The sequence below is a fragment of the Haemorhous mexicanus genome, chromosome 2, assembly GCF_027477595.1.
Source record: "Haemorhous mexicanus isolate bHaeMex1 chromosome 2, bHaeMex1.pri, whole genome shotgun sequence".
NCBI lineage: Eukaryota > Metazoa > Chordata > Aves > Passeriformes > Fringillidae > Haemorhous > Haemorhous mexicanus.
In genome coordinates this window covers 31,117,339-31,135,758 of record NC_082342.1, presented here as the reverse complement: position 1 = coordinate 31,135,758, position 18,420 = coordinate 31,117,339, and the positions used below count along the sequence as shown (strand labels likewise).

The 18,420-nt window shown below is 37.5% G+C and overlaps 1 protein-coding gene across 3 annotated transcripts in view; it reads left to right on the top strand.

The window, feature by feature from the left end:
* The window catches only part of WARS2 (tryptophanyl tRNA synthetase 2, mitochondrial), a 38,971-nt gene extending 22,482 nt beyond the window's left edge, over positions 1 to 16,489 (top strand). For all 3 annotated transcript variants that reach the window (XM_059838136.1, XM_059838137.1, XM_059838138.1), the window contains exons 3-6: positions 8,898 to 8,978; positions 10,713 to 10,798; positions 13,417 to 13,535; positions 15,509 to 16,489. In XM_059838136.1, coding sequence (XP_059694119.1) covers positions 8,898 to 8,978; positions 10,713 to 10,798; positions 13,417 to 13,535; positions 15,509 to 15,957 — 735 coding nt within the window. In that variant the 3' untranslated portion in view covers positions 15,958 to 16,489. The remainder of the gene's footprint in view (positions 1 to 8,897; positions 8,979 to 10,712; positions 10,799 to 13,416; positions 13,536 to 15,508) is intronic.
* Positions 16,490 to 18,420: the final 1,931 nt, after the last annotated feature.

Genomic DNA, 18,420 nt, shown 5'->3' with positions numbered 1-18,420 from the left:
CATTAGATTAAACGTTTGAGCCGTGTCTGATGTCTTGAATGTTATTCTTGCCAATACTTACCACACAAGTATCCATACAACTTTCAGAAGTGGCTGATTCTAGCATATTTTTGAAAGCTCATTGTCACACTGCAAGCAGAAGAACTATTACAGCTGTTTGTGAATGTAGACTGTTTCAGCACTGGTTCAGGCTGAAGTCAGATTCCCCAAACCAAGTCTGTGCAAACTGTATGAAGTGGTCAGGTATACCGAGAGATGCACTGTGATCTGTTACATTTACATAGGCAGCACCAGATGTTTCTCTGGAAGCAATTAAAAGGAGTATCTGCATGTAGCTCTTGATGTGAGGAAAGGAGACAGGAACCTTGTTAATGTGATTATTGTTTTAGTATGATAATGAAATAGTACGTTATGGAATGTCATAATATCGAGATGATTGTTCCTAAAAATGAAGGTGTAAGATGGATTACAGCTATTGCTAATCAAGAAAGTTTATTGCTGGATTTTGATTGGAAATGTCTCAGATTTCAAAAAAAATGGAGCTGGCCTCCTTCTCAGCCACTGTAGCAGTCTCCAAGGGTGGTCTAAAAAAGCCCCACTTTTGTTTACAAACATTTGGCTGAGGTGTAAAGCAAAGTGACCAAAACTGATTGCATACTGAAATAGGGTGTGTACTTCCAGAGGTCGGCAGGAAAGGCAGTGAAAATCCAGCCACAAATAGAAAACTGGATTGGGCATTTAGTTCTGGACCAAGTAGGTTTTTTCAATAACAGATCAAACTGCTAAATGAGAATTCTCAGTGGCTTAGCATGCTGTAATTATTGTTGTATTTTGAGTTCTATCTAGAAAATTACCAAATCTGTAGATCACAGAAATGTTTCTTTAATTACTCCTGAATGACATTTCTGTTCATTTTTTAGGCAAACGTCATGCAACAGAATTATTGTTTATGAACTTTTAGTTTTAATTACCAAAACTCCACAACTAATGACTTTTTCCGTACCCTGATTCTGAAGCATTTAGGCAGAATGAAATTCTTGCACTGCAGAAGTGCGCTAGTAATAGTAAGCCCCACTAAGGGAATTGCTCATGCATTTATTCATGTAAATGCTGTTGTGTCCTCTCACTTTCTCTGGATTACACTGGGTATGAGTGGTCTAGAATTGCTGAAAAGGGCTTGGGTTTTATTGTTCTTTATTTGTTTGTTTGGTTTACTCTTTCTGTATTTTGCTGCTTATGTTGCTTCTCTGGAATATGTTGGCCATATGTGAAAAAATATAATGCTACTCGGTTTCTCAAAGGGCCTGTGCCCTTTGGTAAGGGTCTCACTTATTTTACCTACTTAGGCTTTTTTTAAAATCTCTCATCCAGAGATATCTGAAATACCTGCCTCCAGAGTTTTCACACACTTTATCGTCCTTTTCAGTACAAGCAAGAGACAAAAGGCTGAACAATATGAATCACAGACTGACTGCTGGGAGAAAATGTGGTGAGAACAGATACCTCTCATGCTTATACTAGGTCCAAAAGGTGCTGTTATGATAAGGATACAGTTGAAGTTCACTTGGAATCCCAGAGCAGATTTCAGTGATGTCCTTGCTTTTCAACTAAAATTAAATAAAAGTGACAGAACTTTTGCATAGGCAAGTTTTTTTATTGTATTGTTTAGAGAGCATATGGCCTATGTTCTTTTGTATTGGATTTACAGCTAAATTACCTAGAAATGGAAAGTGCTAGTTGGATGAAAATTAGTTATGTATGCTTCAGAATTTACCATTTATAGATTATATTGTTTTAAAACAGATACAAACAGAAAGTTAATGGCTGGCTGTATATTTGGTCTTAATATGTTGCAGTTCAACAAATGTCTCCCACAGTTCCATTACCATATAAAAACTTGAATTCCAGCCTAGGGAAGTAGTGGCTACAAAGAACAAGTGATGATAACTTGAAAATATTTAGAAGCAAGAAGGATGGCGATGAATAATTAGGGTAGTGTTTGGAACCACATTGTCTGTGAAGGGTTATAAACAAGCACATTTAATTAGAATATCTAGAAAAACAATTGTGGTGTATGTTGGACAGTAAAATGGCCTCCCAGTGAGAGAAGCTCTTTCATTAGAGATTGTTTAATTATATTTTTTCAAGTAGGAAGTTATAGAAAAGTGACAGTTTTAGTGAGATTAAAAAATAAAAATAAATGCATATTTCAAATGCACTTTTATTTGGAAAACAGCTGCAAGATGTATAAAACCCTCTTAGAGAAAATAATGTCAAGATATGCTTTAAGTGGCTGCCTTTGCCTAGGGGGCATAAAAAAGAAGTTATGGAATAATGACTTATACAACATATCGTGACAGTATTAGAAGAAACAGAAAATATATTCCTTAAATTGTACCATAACTGATAAAAGCTGTAACAGTCATCTTTCATAAAACTTAGATCTTTTATTAAAACCAAAAAGGACTGTGGGGGGGTAAATAAGGAAGACAGTATGCAATCTGCACACGTGGTAAACTTATATGATATAACCCATTTTCTCTGATTCGTGGTGGGTACACTACACATTTCAGTTCTTACCCATAACCATCTTGTATCTCATCTGCTTCACAGTCAAAACGATATTAGAAACTTATTTTGCTTTTATGTGGTCTCAGGCTGTTCTTCCTGTCCACCTATCTATTGTAGCAGACACATGCTAAATGTCCCAAGGGAAACTAAAATTCCATCAGAGTTGATTCGGCAGGCAATTCTTGATATGCTGCATGAACACTTCTCTGAGGAGTCCTGTGAGTTTCTGGACAACATAATGTTCCATTTCTGGGCGGAAAATTGCAGTTTTCATCCTTCTGGATAGGCTGATTTATTTTCTGAGTATAATCAGCTGCAGTATTCTTGCAGTGTGCAAGCAAATTGAGGCAGTAACTCTGGGAGGTGGGAATTTGCAAATTTGTCTTAGCCTTAACTCCAAAAGCCAAAATACAACAATATAAATGTGTGCACTGTTTCACTGCTGTTATTCTCCAGCTGCTTTGTTTTGTGGGTAGAGTTTGAATGGATTCACACTACCCCTTGTCCAATTTTCAGAGGGGCTGAAAAGCTTCCATTGCATCATAGCTTATAAATTCATTAAAGTACATTAATTTAGCACGGTCCACTGAAAACTTCCTGTCATAAGAGGAAGTATGTGACTGTTTAATTTAGAAAATTATTCTGCTTCTCTCATTCCTCTGTTTTCTCTCTCATGGACTGGACTAGACATAACTAGAGCTCAGTGGGAAGGAAAGTCATGGTTCACTGGGATTTCTTTCTTTTTTTTTTTTTTCTTTTCTGCCTTAATTTACCTTCTTCATCTCATATGAAGAAGGTATGTTCATCTCATATGTCACTATTATGTAGCTGTTATATTTTCCTCTCTTCACCAGTCTTCTGGACACACCAGACTAATTTTTCAAACAGTATTGTGGGTTATACCAGGAGAATATTTCTGAAAATAAGTTAATTTCATAATAAATAAAGGAAAGGAAAGGGTGCTTTGGCCAAATTGCTGTGGTCTGTTGGGGTTTATAACCAGTAAAGCTTAATTCCAGTAGGAATATTCTTGGTCAGGTTCTTCAAAAAGGAGATGCAGATCTTATTTCCATATGTTTTAACCAAATATAAATATGTGACTAAATTGTTCCAAGGTAAAGGTGAAAGCTGTAGATAATAACACATTTACTGACAATAACTAGATAACCACCCCCTGATTCAATATGTTGCTTAACATGTTCTTTAAATCTGATATTGCCTTTGTAACCATAAACTTATTCTGCCCAATCAGTTATTTCTTTGAATATGAATTTGGGATACTGTGGCAAATTTTCTGTCATAATAGTACCTGTACTGTGTGAATTTGATTCAAGAGTAGTCTATTTTTTTCTTGTTTATGGTCTTTTTTTCCTTTAGCTATGTAATATAGAGACACATTGCTAAATATCATGAACATATTGCCTGCAACCTTACACATTAATAAAACCGTAACTCTTATTCAAGAAAAATGTGAGCATCATTTGCTTTTAAAAAGGGCCTCTTGAATTTTGCAGAAGCTCTTACTGGTACTTCTAGAAGAGACAAAAGTTCTAAGAAAAGGTTTAATTTCTTTTTAAATGTGGAACTCTTTTCCTTCTCTGTTTCAATTTCTTTTAGGACACAGCTATCCAAATTACCTCCTGAGACTTTGTTTGTACTCTACTCTATCAAAATTAAATCTTTTAAATTTACTGCCCCTTTAAAATGTAGCCCTTAATGAGGTTACTCTGCTGAGGAAAGCTGTTTCCACATGATAGATATGCAGCAAATTGGCTGTGCCTTACAGAGCAGGGCTATAGGTTGCAACTTGACGAAGTCCATCTTGAAAATAAAACGCTGCATCTCTTTTTGCAGAAAGCCACTTCAGCTGCCAACACACAACTTTGCATTATAACCTCAGAAAGCTGAGACCCAGTGTTGCTGATTTGCCTGCTTTCAAATCTGCTTTCAGTATTGATGCCTCTCCCACTCTTCTTGAATTTCATGGCTTGCTGTCTTCCTCAGCTGTATGTTTCATCATAAAAAGTCATGCAGAATTATTTGAACTAAAAGTAGCTACTGTTTTTCCATGTATATATCATTGGCTGTGGCAAGGGAATATCAACAATAATTTGGTAAGGAATAGCTAGGATCAAGGACAAAAAAATAGATTTACAGGAAGCAGCCCTGAGATTGTACTCCAGCATATAAAGCTCCAGAAATCCAAGTATGAATTGTGACCTGAGTTTAATAACTTCAAATAGCTGAACAAATAAATAATTAAGAAGCTATTTGTCTTTAAAAAGGGAGGAGCAGGGTGCCCAGGTGAAGAAACAGAACTGTTTGTGCCTTTTATATAACTGCTCATTATCATTTAGAAATGGTCACCTCTGTTAAATATGCGTGCTTTAAAAAAATTAAAGGAATCTGGGTAGACAGCCTTGGTCTTGTCAGGCCACAAGGAAGGAATATAAGTAGTTTGCTCTTGAAATAACTCTTTGATTACTGATTAGTAAGCCAGGTTGTGGGGGATGCTTAATGCAATGGAGATTGAAGGAGGAAATGTGTCCCTGGTAATAGCATAGAGGTGGCCATCTCAACCCTTTGAGAAATGTTGATGGGTTTTACAGACTTGTGTGAGATTAGAAAATAAAACTGTTAAAATGAGCAAGAGCACAGAGCAGGAAAAAAAAGTGAAAATTGCTATATTTTCTGAAAAGAGCAAAGGGTAGGGTTTGGGCTGTGTGAAAAGGGGGGATTGCTATATGGATATGGGTAAGGATTTTTGGAAAATTTTAAATGGGAAATAGTTGACTTTATAAAGGTAAACAATAAATAGAGCACTTAAAAACTGTTATTCCTGGAAATATTTTCAGCAAGGCTGCAAGAAATATTTCCCAAGAAAATAATGTTTATACTGAAAACAGGCTATTATATTTTTTTCAGGACAAAGAAGTAGCTGAAGTTGACCTGATGGATTTAATTGATTAGATAGCTGATTTTTGGAATTACCAGCGATTGTGACATGAGTTTTGTTTGGCATACAGTTCAGCAACTGTCACTGGTTGTGAGTTTTGTTAATTGGGGGTGTAATTCTGGTTTTCTACCATTTGTATTACTTTTATACTGATGTACTTGGAGGAGAGGGCACACGGAGAAAATTGTCTTCATTGGAAAAGAGTTATGTTTATTATTATCTGTTCTCTTTTGAAAAATTGGGTGATCCTGAAGTACATTGTAGCTCTGGACAGTAGTTTGTTGTCAGATTTTAAAATACAAAAGAAATTGAGTTCTTTATTGGTTAAAGTATAGATAGAATAGCCTGAATTAATTGGAGCTCTTTATACTTTTATTTCTTGAAACCCTAGTTGGATTATTGGGTAATCACCTTTAAAAAATAAATGTAAAAAGCAAGCAGAACACCTCTCTAACAGTCATACTGTTTTTAATGAAACTTGTGTGAAAAGTGATGCTTCTCTGGCAAAGGTTTTCCTTGTGATGGCACAGTAAACACTACCTAACACAATAGGAATCAACTGAATTTTGTTTTGTAGATTTATGCAAATATGAGATCTCTCCTCTGTTTCCTTTCATAGCACTGTTGAAAGCCACATAGGCTGTAATGCTCCCTTTTTTTTTTCTTTTTTTTTTTTTAATGGCACAGTCAGCAGTCATGTTCCTCAGGGATTCTTGCTGGGAGCAGTTCTAGTCAACATTTTCCTTCATGAATTGAAGAAAGTAGTGAACAGAAGTTCATTGACAATACTAAGTCTTTATGTGTAGCTAAATGCTATGCCAAGGAAAGGAATTTCAAAAGAACTCATAAAACAGAGTGGACAGGTTAATAAGGGGTAGAAGAGCTTTAAATACTTTAAAACATCTGGATAAAAGTATTCTAAACCTTCTTCACACAATGCAGGAATGAAAGTCCTGGAGTCATCCTTGGCAGTTTTCTGAATCATTGGCTCAGCACAAGCATTTTTTTAAAAAGCTAATGATATGTCATCATCACCACATCACCAGAAAGGGTACTGTGAATAAGAGATGATGTTTTGCCACCATGCAAATGGTGACAAAATGTCACCATTTTTTGAATATTGGGTGAAGTTTTAGAGTCTCCAGAATAAACTATAACTTATAGACTAATGATTAAGATATGATACAAAGGAGAGGAATTCATGCAGCAGGGAATAGAGTAGCTGCCTTAAGAAGGAAAAATTCAGAAGTCAGGGTTGCTTCAGTTTGTAGAGGAGAAGGCTGAGGCGTATTCGCAATCACAGTTTACAAAATCAGAAAAACACTGAATAAGGTGGATGTGGAATTGTTCACCAAATTGTGCAATATAAGAAACAGGTGGTATTCAAAACCAGTAAATAAACATGGATACATTAGTGGCTAAATTTTTTCTTTACACGTCAGGTTTAAGTCTCTGGATCTTGCTGCTCCTTGGGGTTGTTGAAGTGGGCACTGTCAGCTGGTTCAGAAATGGATTTGACACATTCCTGGGGAATCTGGGTACATTACCAGGACTGGGCCAGGGATAATTCTGATATTCCTTTTGATATTCCCTAGTGCAACAATTATGGATGCTGGAGAAGTATGAGGGGAAGATACTGTAGGAAGCAGTAGGCTCCTGTGTTTGCCCCAAGTGCTACTCCTGGAAATAGAGCACAAGGCTGCATTGCCTTTGTTGTGATCCAGTACAGTGTTATTTCAAAACACATTCTTGTGTTTTGGTTGTTTAAGGGAGACATTTGCCTGCAGTTTTAAATGGACCTGCAGCAAGAAGCTGATGGAGTTTTCCTGGGAGAATGGCTTCTCCTGATTGTGATCCATGGGTATTACTCAGTGAAAGGAAGAGTAGACTGAGACATTTTTTGCTGATGTCATATACATCATCACATCCTCCAGTTTCTTTGTATCAGATTTGTGCAATCAATGTGGTGGAATACTAAAATAGCTAAATGAGTAACATTTAAGCAGATGCACCATGACCAACCAAAAGCAGCAATTACCTGTCCCTCTTGCCAAGTAAAACACGGTAGCTTAAACCGTGATTTAGTCTGACAAATGATTTGTGGTTTAAGCCTAGAACCTCCTGAATCACACACCAATATACAATCAGTTACTGCAATTCGGATGATGAATGCTGACTCATTAGCCTCCAGTACTGAATTTTATTCCAGCTGAAATCTCTGCCCTTTGGTATATTTCTACGTATTTTGTCCCCATTTTATCAGGCTTTTTCTTCAGCATATTCAGCACTTCAGTAATATTTAGCAAAGAACTGTGTGTTTGAAGATGGGAAGTGAGTATAACTTGGTAGGAACAAGAGCTGTGTATTCAACCCAACAAATGCTGTTTAGATCACTTGGTGTTTTGGTAACTGATGTAATGTCAAATCCACTGATCCGGTGAAACGCACGTGCAGTCTTGGCTGCGAAAGCAACATCTGACAGGGCTGAATCAATGACTGCATAGCTTTTAAAGAGGGTTCTTGTCAACACAAGTGCAACAGAGCACCATCTCCTCTCAGTCCGTGACTAGAAGAAAGAAATGAGAAACCACTTTCAACCAGATGGTGATTCCTTCTAGATGAAATAGGAGTCTTGTGCTTAGTATTTTCCATGAAGTTCATTTTACTCCAGTATTTTGTTGCACTTTGTCTTGTGCACAGAAGATTGCAGGTCAAATAAGCATGAGGGAATTAATAAAAACCCTGAATCTGTGGGAAAGGCAGAAAGAAGGGAAAGAATCAACATGAAATATTTCTAACCACTGAGCTGTAGTCTGGAGGCTGGATACTTTTACACAATTGTCACCAAAGTAGTCCGATGACTGCTAGCTAGGAAATTACTGTATTTAAAATGTGACAACAAAGGAATTGCAATTAATAATCCTAGTAGTTCTTACTTGTTAAGAAACACTTTTTACTGCCTTCTGTCTGGGTTGTTATACCATATTGCAGGCATGAAGCTTTGAACATCTTTGAGACAGTTAGCATGCTCTTAAAGATTCAAACCTGCCAATATTGCAAAGAGCGAATCAAGTATTCAAGCAAAGGAGTTTGCATGTGTGTTCAACTCTGCTATTGCTAAAGCATTTTCTTTCTTATTTAGAATATGAGTGGATAGAATCAAGAACCTTGCTATACTATTTTAATATAGAGCATTCAATCCTGGCAGTGTCCAAAACTTTCCATTAGCTTGTCACTTGACCTTACTGAAAAAGTAATATACAGAAATAAATTGTTTTCTCGTCTTTGATGCAATTTATTCTTACTGACTTTGAGAAAATATGCATATAAAGGAGAAAGATTTAAATAGATTCGAACTTCATACTTTCAGGTTCCTGAGCATGCAGAACTTGCCTGGATTCTTGGGTGCTTAACTAATGTGCCACGTCTGCTACGTTTGCCCCAGTGGAAGGTATGGACAGTTTGGTAAATTTAAAAGAAATTTATGGGAATTCAGTAGAAATGTTGTCCTGGAAATACTTGTCATCTATGAAGTACCAACTTTGCCTTGGTTGTTCTTGCTTTAGGTTTAAGTAATTCTGTAGTCCTGTGGTGAAAGGGGTAAAACATACTTCTCCATGTATGTTCCTCTTAGTAAACATTTTCCTGCTGGAAGCTACAGAATTTTGGTTTTGGCAGAGATTTGCAGGAAAACTGTGCTAAAAAGTTTATTAAACTGATTAAACTGTTATTAAACCGATTTTGCTTGAACATTCAGTGTTATTTCAGTGCTTGTTTAATAGTGCAAAAGTAATGGAAGATATTGCAGTGGAAACCTTGGGCCTTGCCGATTAAGGAGTTCCATAAACAGCTTTTCATTTTCCACTATAAAGAGTGGCTGCTCTGTAGATTTTATGGAAGAGTGTTCAAAAGAGGCATATGTTTGAAGAGGAGTATAGAAATTATAAATATTAAAAATGTGCTGAGTGATATTACATCTTAAATGTTTGCCTTTATGAGTGTCAAATGTTCATCTTCTTAATCTTGGTGTTGCATCAGCCTGACTGCATCAACAGAGTTCTTGCATTTAATTTCCTTGTATTTTATTTTGACATTTAGTAAGCAGAAAAAGACAGGAGAGGGAAGTATCTGAAAAAGGGGAAAAAAATACCCAACATCTTAAGAGCAGTTTGGGCTTGCAGAGTTCAGAGCAGTCTTAAATACCTCCAGATGTTTTCTTTTTTCCTGTTTTCCTTCTTAATTAAATAAAACCAGTAAAACTTAAATACAGCAACCAGTGTTAATGCATAGCATAGATTAAAGCAAACCTTTGCAAACCTGAGGTTCTAAAGTTAAGCTCTTAAATCCTACTTTGACTGGATTGACTTTCCAGACCTACAGATAGGTCTTACAGGTGCTAGGCTTTGCAAATTAGGTTCCCTGAACCCTAGGCACTTAAGATGAAGACAGAATTCAGGAGAGTGTGAGACAAGTCTAAATATATTTGAACAGTCCTAATGAAATAATTCAGATTTCAAGGGGGTTACTATATTTAAGTGTGGCTAAAAGTAAAACATAGCTATGGCATCACTAGAACAGAGTTAGTGTTTGCAGCCTGACTGTCTTGATCTAGGTGATCCATATCAGGGAGCAGCAGAGAACTTGAATGCATTAAGTGGATTGCAGGGACCAGTGAGAACTGATGGAGAAAGCACTGAGACTCTCCCTCTGTAGTTCTGGCTTCTCCCAGCTGTCACTGGCTGTCCTGGTGACTGTGTGTGATCACTGTGTCTTGATCTCTAACCCAGGTGTTAATATCTTTTTGTATCTCCATTATCAGGTGTTTCAAAAATTTATTGCTGAAGACACTATTTAAAAAGTAGGATTTATGTGTAATATACAAGTTTAATAACTTAGCCTGATGGTTTTGCGTTTGAAATCATTTCCATTAATAAGGTTACAAACAGAAAACAAAATAAGCCCTGTGTTCCCTTCCAGCTAGAATATCAGAACAGTGTAGAGAAATCCATAAATATAAGACATAAACTAGAATATATTCTTAAGAAGTGGGTTTTACACAACACTGTCTTCTGTAGAGCTATATAATAAATTACTCAGTTATTCAGAATTCTAATGAATTAAAATCACAGACCTTGATACCATTAGTCAAAAGTGTGATTCTTCTGTGTTTTTCTTTTCCAAACAGATGAAGCGTGCCAGCCAGAAGAGCGAAGGAACTGTTGGTTTGTTGACTTACCCTGTGCTTCAAGCAGCAGATATTTTGCTGTACAAGTAAGAGGCAGAATGTGAGCCCATGGGCAATGTCTCTTCAGCTGCATTGGAATGAATGCTTGTCAGGTCAACGTGCTAACTTACTGAGCAGGGGAGCTGGGTGTGATTAGATCAGAAGATTGGAAATGGATGACAGACTTTCGAGTGGCTGGTTCAAATCTAGCCTGGTTAAAAAGCTACTGACAGGGCTGTAAAGAGCAAAATCTGGTCATGTGAGAATAATTCTTAGGGAATTAGAACAGACTGATTTTTAGTTATACATATTTCACATTTACATTGATACACTTTTTTTAAAGTAGTTATGCTTTATTTTTTGCCGTGTGCTGTAGAGGTACTTAAACTGTCTTTATGTAGCATACCAATATTAGTGGAGGATTCTGTGTAGGCCAGTTCATACTGATGAAAAAGAGTAACTTATCAACTGCAGCTTGTAGTACCTGGGCTAGTGCTACAGTGGAAACAGCCCCTAGTGAGGAACTGGGGGCTCAGCATGCCTAAGCCTGTAGCCTGGCTAACAGCATTTGTCATCAGTGGTTGTATTTCATAATATGATTTAAACTCATCAGTAAGTAAATGTCTCAGTAAGTAAACGTTGAAGACAGTGCACCATATATGATTTTTTTTTATGTTCAGAGCATATGTACTTTGTAGCATTGTTCTGAAGGAACTTGTGAGTATTGGTTGGGACAGAGAAATACCATAGGTCTGAGGACAAGGATGTCAGGTCAGACAAACCAGTTGTGAATTCAGAAAAATGTATCTAGAGAAATTTCATGTTAATTGATCATAGTAGAGAAAACGGAACTGTTAGAAGACCAAGAGATGGTGTTTCTAATTTACCTAAATTTTAACTAAAAATAATGGGAAGCAAGCAAAAGTCAAAATTATTCTGAATATCATAATGATTTTATTTGAAGTGAGTCCCATTTGATTGTCAAATATTTGAGTGATATGAGTGTCAAGTATTTAAGGGTGAAATTTAGACAACTTTATCAGAAATCACGTTGTTTTGATTGAGCTCAGCCATGTCTTCCATCTCTAATAAGATCAGGTGTTTCATCTTTCCTTAGCAAAGCCAGTGGTTTGTTGGCTACTATCTGTATTAACAGCAGGCTGTCCACCCAGAGCACAAAACAAGGAATTGAAAGAGAAACAATTTCTCTTTGAAGAAACTTGACTTAATATCTTTAATAAGAAATGTTTTAATGTAAACAAAATAATATGAGGAACAAGAATTGGTGAGAAACGGAAACACAGGAAGGGAACAGCAGTCATGAAGTAGAATTTAGTGCTGGAGGAGGGGGAGAAACAGTACTAGCTCAGATGAACCACGGATCAAAGAGACAGGAAAATGGACAGAAGGTAAATACATGACAGAAAAAAGTAAAAATAGCACCAGAATAGATTTTTTTTAAAAAAAAGCCAGCAAGGAAAAAGGCAAGGTATCATGCAGAGACTTTTATAGAGATAATATGTTTTCTGTTTAGTGGCAAACTTTGTGAATATGGAACCATTTTGGCATATGGAAGCATTTCTTTTGCCCCGCTTAAAGTATATTGATTATGGTAACTGATTTTCTCTCAGTTATAGGGCACTGTGATTTCCTATTGATTCCTACTGTAACTGTTTTTAGGTTGCCTTGCTGGCTGGTTGGGAATAAAGGTGGACAAATTGATTCCTGGATGTCAGCCCAGTAATTCAGAATCGGAAGGAAAGTGTACCATGTTGATCTGAAATTTTCTGGGAACTTAAAAGATGCATGGTGAACTTCCTTATTTTGGAACATGTCCAGTATTCATAGCTGAATACCCTGTAAGCCTTAGGAAAAAAATCTGCTGGGGGATGAGAGAGTAATCAAAAGCTGGCAAGATTTCAAGTCTGCCTCATCTAAAAGAATCATACATTTTTAGCAAGTATGATTAACTGTGGGAAAGAATCACCAGGGGAAGTAATGGATTCTTCACCTCCTCATGTCCTCTGATGCAGATTGTGTTTCCCTCCAGAAGTGTATTCAAGCCATTGAGTTCAATACAGAAGATCAAATTATCCTTTGAGTCCAGCAGTTCTAATCCTCTAATAACACTTGTGACAATAGAGGTACTGGACCACATGATTTATACAATTATGATGAAGAAGAAACACTCTCTTCCTTCCTTCCCTTTATACATCCTCAGTACTAACTCCTCAACAGCAGTTATGTTTTCCTGAGACTTGACATGACAAGCTGCTTGCACTTTATGCATTGCAGATCTTTCTTGCTTTTTTTTACACTATAGCATATGCTCTTTGATCTCTAAAGAGGCAGTAGGAGATACTAAAGAAACCTTTCTTTGAGCTGAGTTTAATGAGTTGCTCTTACAGGTATCTTTGCCATATATGTCTTCACAAAGGGCTATTTTTGCCCTTGGTTATGTGCTTCAGTTCAGCACAAAAAGCAGAGTCATCCTTGAATATGTTCAGTTTGGGATCTTGCTCCCACAGCACCTATATCTAGCTGGGACTGAGTGTTTGGCTCAGTCCGGCCCTCAGTCATGGCAGAAGCTGTTACAGTCTTGAGTAACATTTCAGCAGAACCAGAGAGCTTTGCTGAGTTTCCTGTATCTGTCTTTTATTAAAAGGTCAACACGTGTTCCTGTTGGAGAAGATCAAGTCCTGCACCTGGAACTAGCTCAAGATATAGCACAACATTTCAACAAGAAATATGGAGAATTCTTTCCTGTGCCCAAAGCCATTTTAAGTGAGTTGGTTATTTTTTTTCCCTTAACTGCACTTCAAAGTTGAAGATGGATTTAAATATTGTGGAAATAGTTTCAGGGACGAAGAAAAGAGGGCAAACTGATATTAAGGGAGTGGAAAATTAAAAACTGGCAACAAGAGCCTAGAGGCTGTGAAAATGAACTCCCAAGATAGATATAAGGCTTTAGAAATCCATGGTTGAGGAATGTACGTGACGTCTGGTATTCTAGTCCAGGGGGCCAGATGCACTCTACTGCTGCCAGTCAGCCTTGCTCTTCAAGCACTGGACTTTTTAAGAGTAGGGTCTCTATTCCATGTTGCTCATTCAGGAGAGGTGTAAGCAACAAGACAAGAGACCTCTAACAAGCAGAATTCTTAAGTGTCCAAGTCAGAGATGTTTACTTTAAGGATGCTGAACAGCCTCTTGGTTTATATGTACAGTGCTCCAATTTTTTTAAGGGTGTTTAATATATGCTTGAGTATTTCAATATGTGTCTGTCACAGAGCTTAAGACTTTACGGTTTTGATCTTAGTCTCAGGAAGACTTACAAGGAAAATCTTCTCAGCCATTTTTGAGCTATAAGGTCATAGGCCGGGGGGTGAGGAGGAGTCAGATGGCGCAAATGGCATGTTTGCTAAGAAACGTGAAGAATTGGGCAAGGATGAAGCGTTGCATCTTTGTTGTAAGTAATGTAGAGGAATGCACAGCAGAGACCTTCGCCCCCAAAAGGGCAAGGAGCGCTCACCTTAGAAAAGACAGGCAGTAATAAACCTTTCTCAATTTTCAAGCCTCAGTGACAAAAATGGTGTTAGACCTGGAGTGGTTTTTTGAGAATATTAGGGATTGCAAACACTACAGTTTCTAATGGGGTACTAAGCACTATAAAGAGGAGCTGAGTGTAGCCTCTGATGCAGGTGAGACTGTTTACCATTAAATAAAAAGCTCAATTTGGAAAAAAAAAAAAAGGAAAAAAACATATCATTTTGCTCCTAAAAAGCATTCCTTCTTAAGTTCACGAATGTATGCAACCAACAAAATATCTGAGATGAATGGAGAAGGTAGGGACCTATTCAGACTCACTAGCTGTAGACAATTGAATTACCTGGACTCTTTCAAATTTGCAGAAAAGACTCTTCCAAAAGGTGATTTCAGAACAAAGCACTTTCTGGGGCAGTCTGAATTGTATGCTGGAAGAATCCTTATCGTTTCACTGAGTACATAGGCCATCTATGAGCAGTACGCAGGTAATTTTGTTGGCTGTATTAGGTGTCTAAAAACAACTGGTATGAGTACTCTGTAGATAAATGATAATTTAGGTACTCCATGAATGATATTTCTTGGTGAAAAACTGAAGCAGTGTGGATTGATGCTGTTGAAGTATTTTGCAATATTCTTCTAATGCTGCTTGTCTGTTTCATGTACATGCATGTATTTTAGCAGATTGTACAATATCCACACTTTTCTTACCTAAACAGTGCTTTACATCTAACAGAGCTGGTCAGTGTTGAGTTAGAGAATTTTAATAACTGTTTTTACTGTGTTTTTACTGATATTTAGGAGAATTTCCAAGAGATTTTGAGTGGAAGAGTTTCCTGAACTGTTATGGGATTCTTTTTTTTTTTTTTCCAAGTGGAGTTAACCTGTTTCTCCACTGCTCAGAGCCATTCGGTAAGGTGCAGTAATAGAAGGGGGGAAATCAGCACATAAGCCACATAAAATATTAGAAGTAGCCCCAGCAGAAGTTCCTGCTTAGTGAGGATGGGAGAGATGGAACAGGCTTCATTCAGTTTATGAGAGGAGGAAGGTGGCTTCTTAGAAGCACAGGAAAGATGCAAGGACTAAACAGAACATACAAGATTGTGCTTGCTCTTCATTTTTGTGCAAGGGTAAACAGCTTTATCATATAGCTGCACATCATTAGCAGTTGTCATAAGAAACCGTGGTCTGTGCTCATAACTTTTTTTTTTTTTAAGGTACAACAAAGAAAATAAAATCCCTCCGAGATCCATCAGCGAAGATGTCCAAGTCAGACCCACAGAAGTTAGCCACTGTTACCATAGCAGACAGCCCAGATGAAATAGTGCTGAAGTTTCGCAAAGCTGTGACTGACTTTACCTCGGAGGTGACCTACGAGCCCGCTGCCCGCCCCGGTGTCTCCAATCTGGTGTCCATTCACGCTGCAGTAACGGGGCTGAGCATCAAAGAGGTGCTGCACCAAGCCACTGGTCTCGACACTGCTCACTACAAAATGGTGGTAGCAGAGGCCGTTATCCAAAAATTTGCACCTATCAGGAATGAAATCAAGAAACTCCAGGAAGACAAGTCTCATCTGATAAAGGTTTTAGAGGATGGAGCGGAGAAAGCCAAAGAACTGGCCGCTCCTATCTATCAGGAAATAAGGAGACTGGTGGGATTTCAATAGAAGCTGCTGAGTAGTTGCAAGGACTTTTGTATCATGGGACAGAGATTTTGTTATTTGTAACAAAATCATTTATTAATTATTAATCATTTTGGTTTGAAACAAAAACTTTTTTCCCTGGAAGATCCAAGGAGAACGTTGAAGATGATTGCATTAAAAAATGTGCATGAAGCCAGGTATTTCCTGTGGGACCAGCATTAAGCTTGTCTGGCTAGTCAAAGAGGCAGGACAGAAGCAATCACAATTCACAAAGAAATTGTGCAAAAACAGATTATAAAGTTGCCTCTGTGGGGTTTTGGATTTTTCCATGGACCGCTGCAAGAAGGTGAATTTTAGGTAAGGTGATCAGAATCTAGCAGAAGGATTTGTAATCCCCTCAAGAACACACTTAGCTGTGTATATGCTGTTGTTACGGATGGACAGTTTATCCTACTGGGGGTTTTTCAGCTTTGCTATGGTGATTGAACATGTTCTTGGATAACCAGAATAAAATCAGAGACTTAAAAATAAATGCTCACGATGATGAAGAGGGAAATTACTGCTTCTCCTTATAGTTTCTTCAAATTCAGTGTGAATTATTTTTTTGTATCTATGTAGTTTGTATGAAGTGAATTTCACTTCTGCCATTTGTGCCATCCTGCTGGTCAGGTCTAGGGTACTTCAGTGAGAAATTACATGTGCTTCAGCTGCTCCTATTTCAACTGCTGTTCTGTTTAACAGGCAGCTCCGGATTTTCAGTTCACCATCAAGTCTAGAACTGCTGTAAAAAAGGTGTTGAAGAGAAGGTGTAATGAATCAAAGAAATCTTGGGTTGAGAATCAAAGAACTTTCTGTAAAGTTTACAAAATTGCTTCTTTAGAAAATTGTGCTAATGTCAGAGCCAGAAGAGAGTTAAATAGATCTTTATGGACTCTTCACTACTGAGCCTTGAGAAAGTGTAATGATGGGAAAGCAGTGTTAGCCTGCCCTGATCTTGGGCCTCCCAAGATCCACAGACTTGGACCCATGGGTTGTGGCACCTGTTGGGGAATGTGTGGCAAAGGGGAATTGCCAAAAAGAGACACCATGTTCTGAAGAGGGGTAGTAGTACATGCTAAAAGGTAATGAAAGTCCTGCTGATCCTGTGCCAGCATATTTAGCTCTGTCATTACACTTCATGGTGCTGTGTATGAAATTGCTGTACTGTAAATTGAGTTAATTCTGTGCTCTGGCAGCTCATAACCACGCTAGGCCTGTGGCATTTGTCATGAAGGATTGCAGTCTTACATGACTGAGTTAGTAAAACATGGCAGGGGACGGGTTCTACAGTGCAGTTGGTTGGTTGGTTTGGGGTTTTCTAAAAAGCAGTATTTAGTTAATTATAGTGAGTTGATTCAGAAAGAAATATTTAATTGTTCAAAACATAGAGCTGAGGACTGAGCGACTCCAGATCTGTGCTGAGACCTGTATTTATTTGTTAGGGATCTGAAGAAGAGAACTGCCATGCAATAACTTGATGATGACAGATTTTCTAAAATTAGTCAAGACTAGAGAAGCAGAATGGATGGAGACAGACTGATTGGAACCAAACTCAGTGTAGACAAGCCTAAGGTAATGTCCTCTGGAAAGAATAGGTATATTCAAAAATTGTCCCTGGTTTTAAATAAGCTGTAGTGGATAAGGAAAGAACATATTATAACTGTACATATTTCTGTAGTTTTACAAAACTTCTGTCAGTGTTTAACAGCTGCATTAGAGCACTAAGATGAAAAATTAAGGCACACAATTACTGCTGCTTCCTGACTTGGCATAAAATGTTTGCTGTGGCAAACATTTTAATATAGATTGTTTTCTGCAAAGGTCCCATGGTGTGTGCCTTGAGGGGAGCTAACACTGTCCTCATGAAGACTCTGAAAATCTCTACTACTAGTGTATCTAGTTTCTACCTGTACCTCTTTTTCACTAGCAAAGATAGAAGCATGTGTTCAAAAGACAACTCAGAGTTTCCAGGTCTCTTTACACTTCTGATACTCAAATCACCTAATGTGTAGAGTTGCCATTCAACACACCTTCTCTGCAGTGGAAGGAAAATAGGAGAATTCATGGGAGGGGTTGACACCAACAGGTGATTTTGTTACTTAAACTGTTCTGAGCAATCTTTCCAAAACTGTTAGATTCTTTTTCAGAAAATCATGTAAGTAAAGCAGGAAAAAAAACTTCAAAAGAACCTTTTCTTTGAAGTGGGGATTTAATACATTACATATTTATCTGTGTTTCAAGTAAATTCACTATTTTACCTCTTTTTAATTCAAAAATACATTGGGGGTTTTTCCTTCCCTTTCCCCTATCAGTCAAAAAAGTCTTATTTGCCTGACCTATTTCCTTCAAGTAAGGGAATATACATGTTTTTTTCATCTTCAGAAAAGTTAAACTTGTGTAAAAGAAGTATATTAACCTACTGATTGTTGACTAAGCTTTTCATTTTAG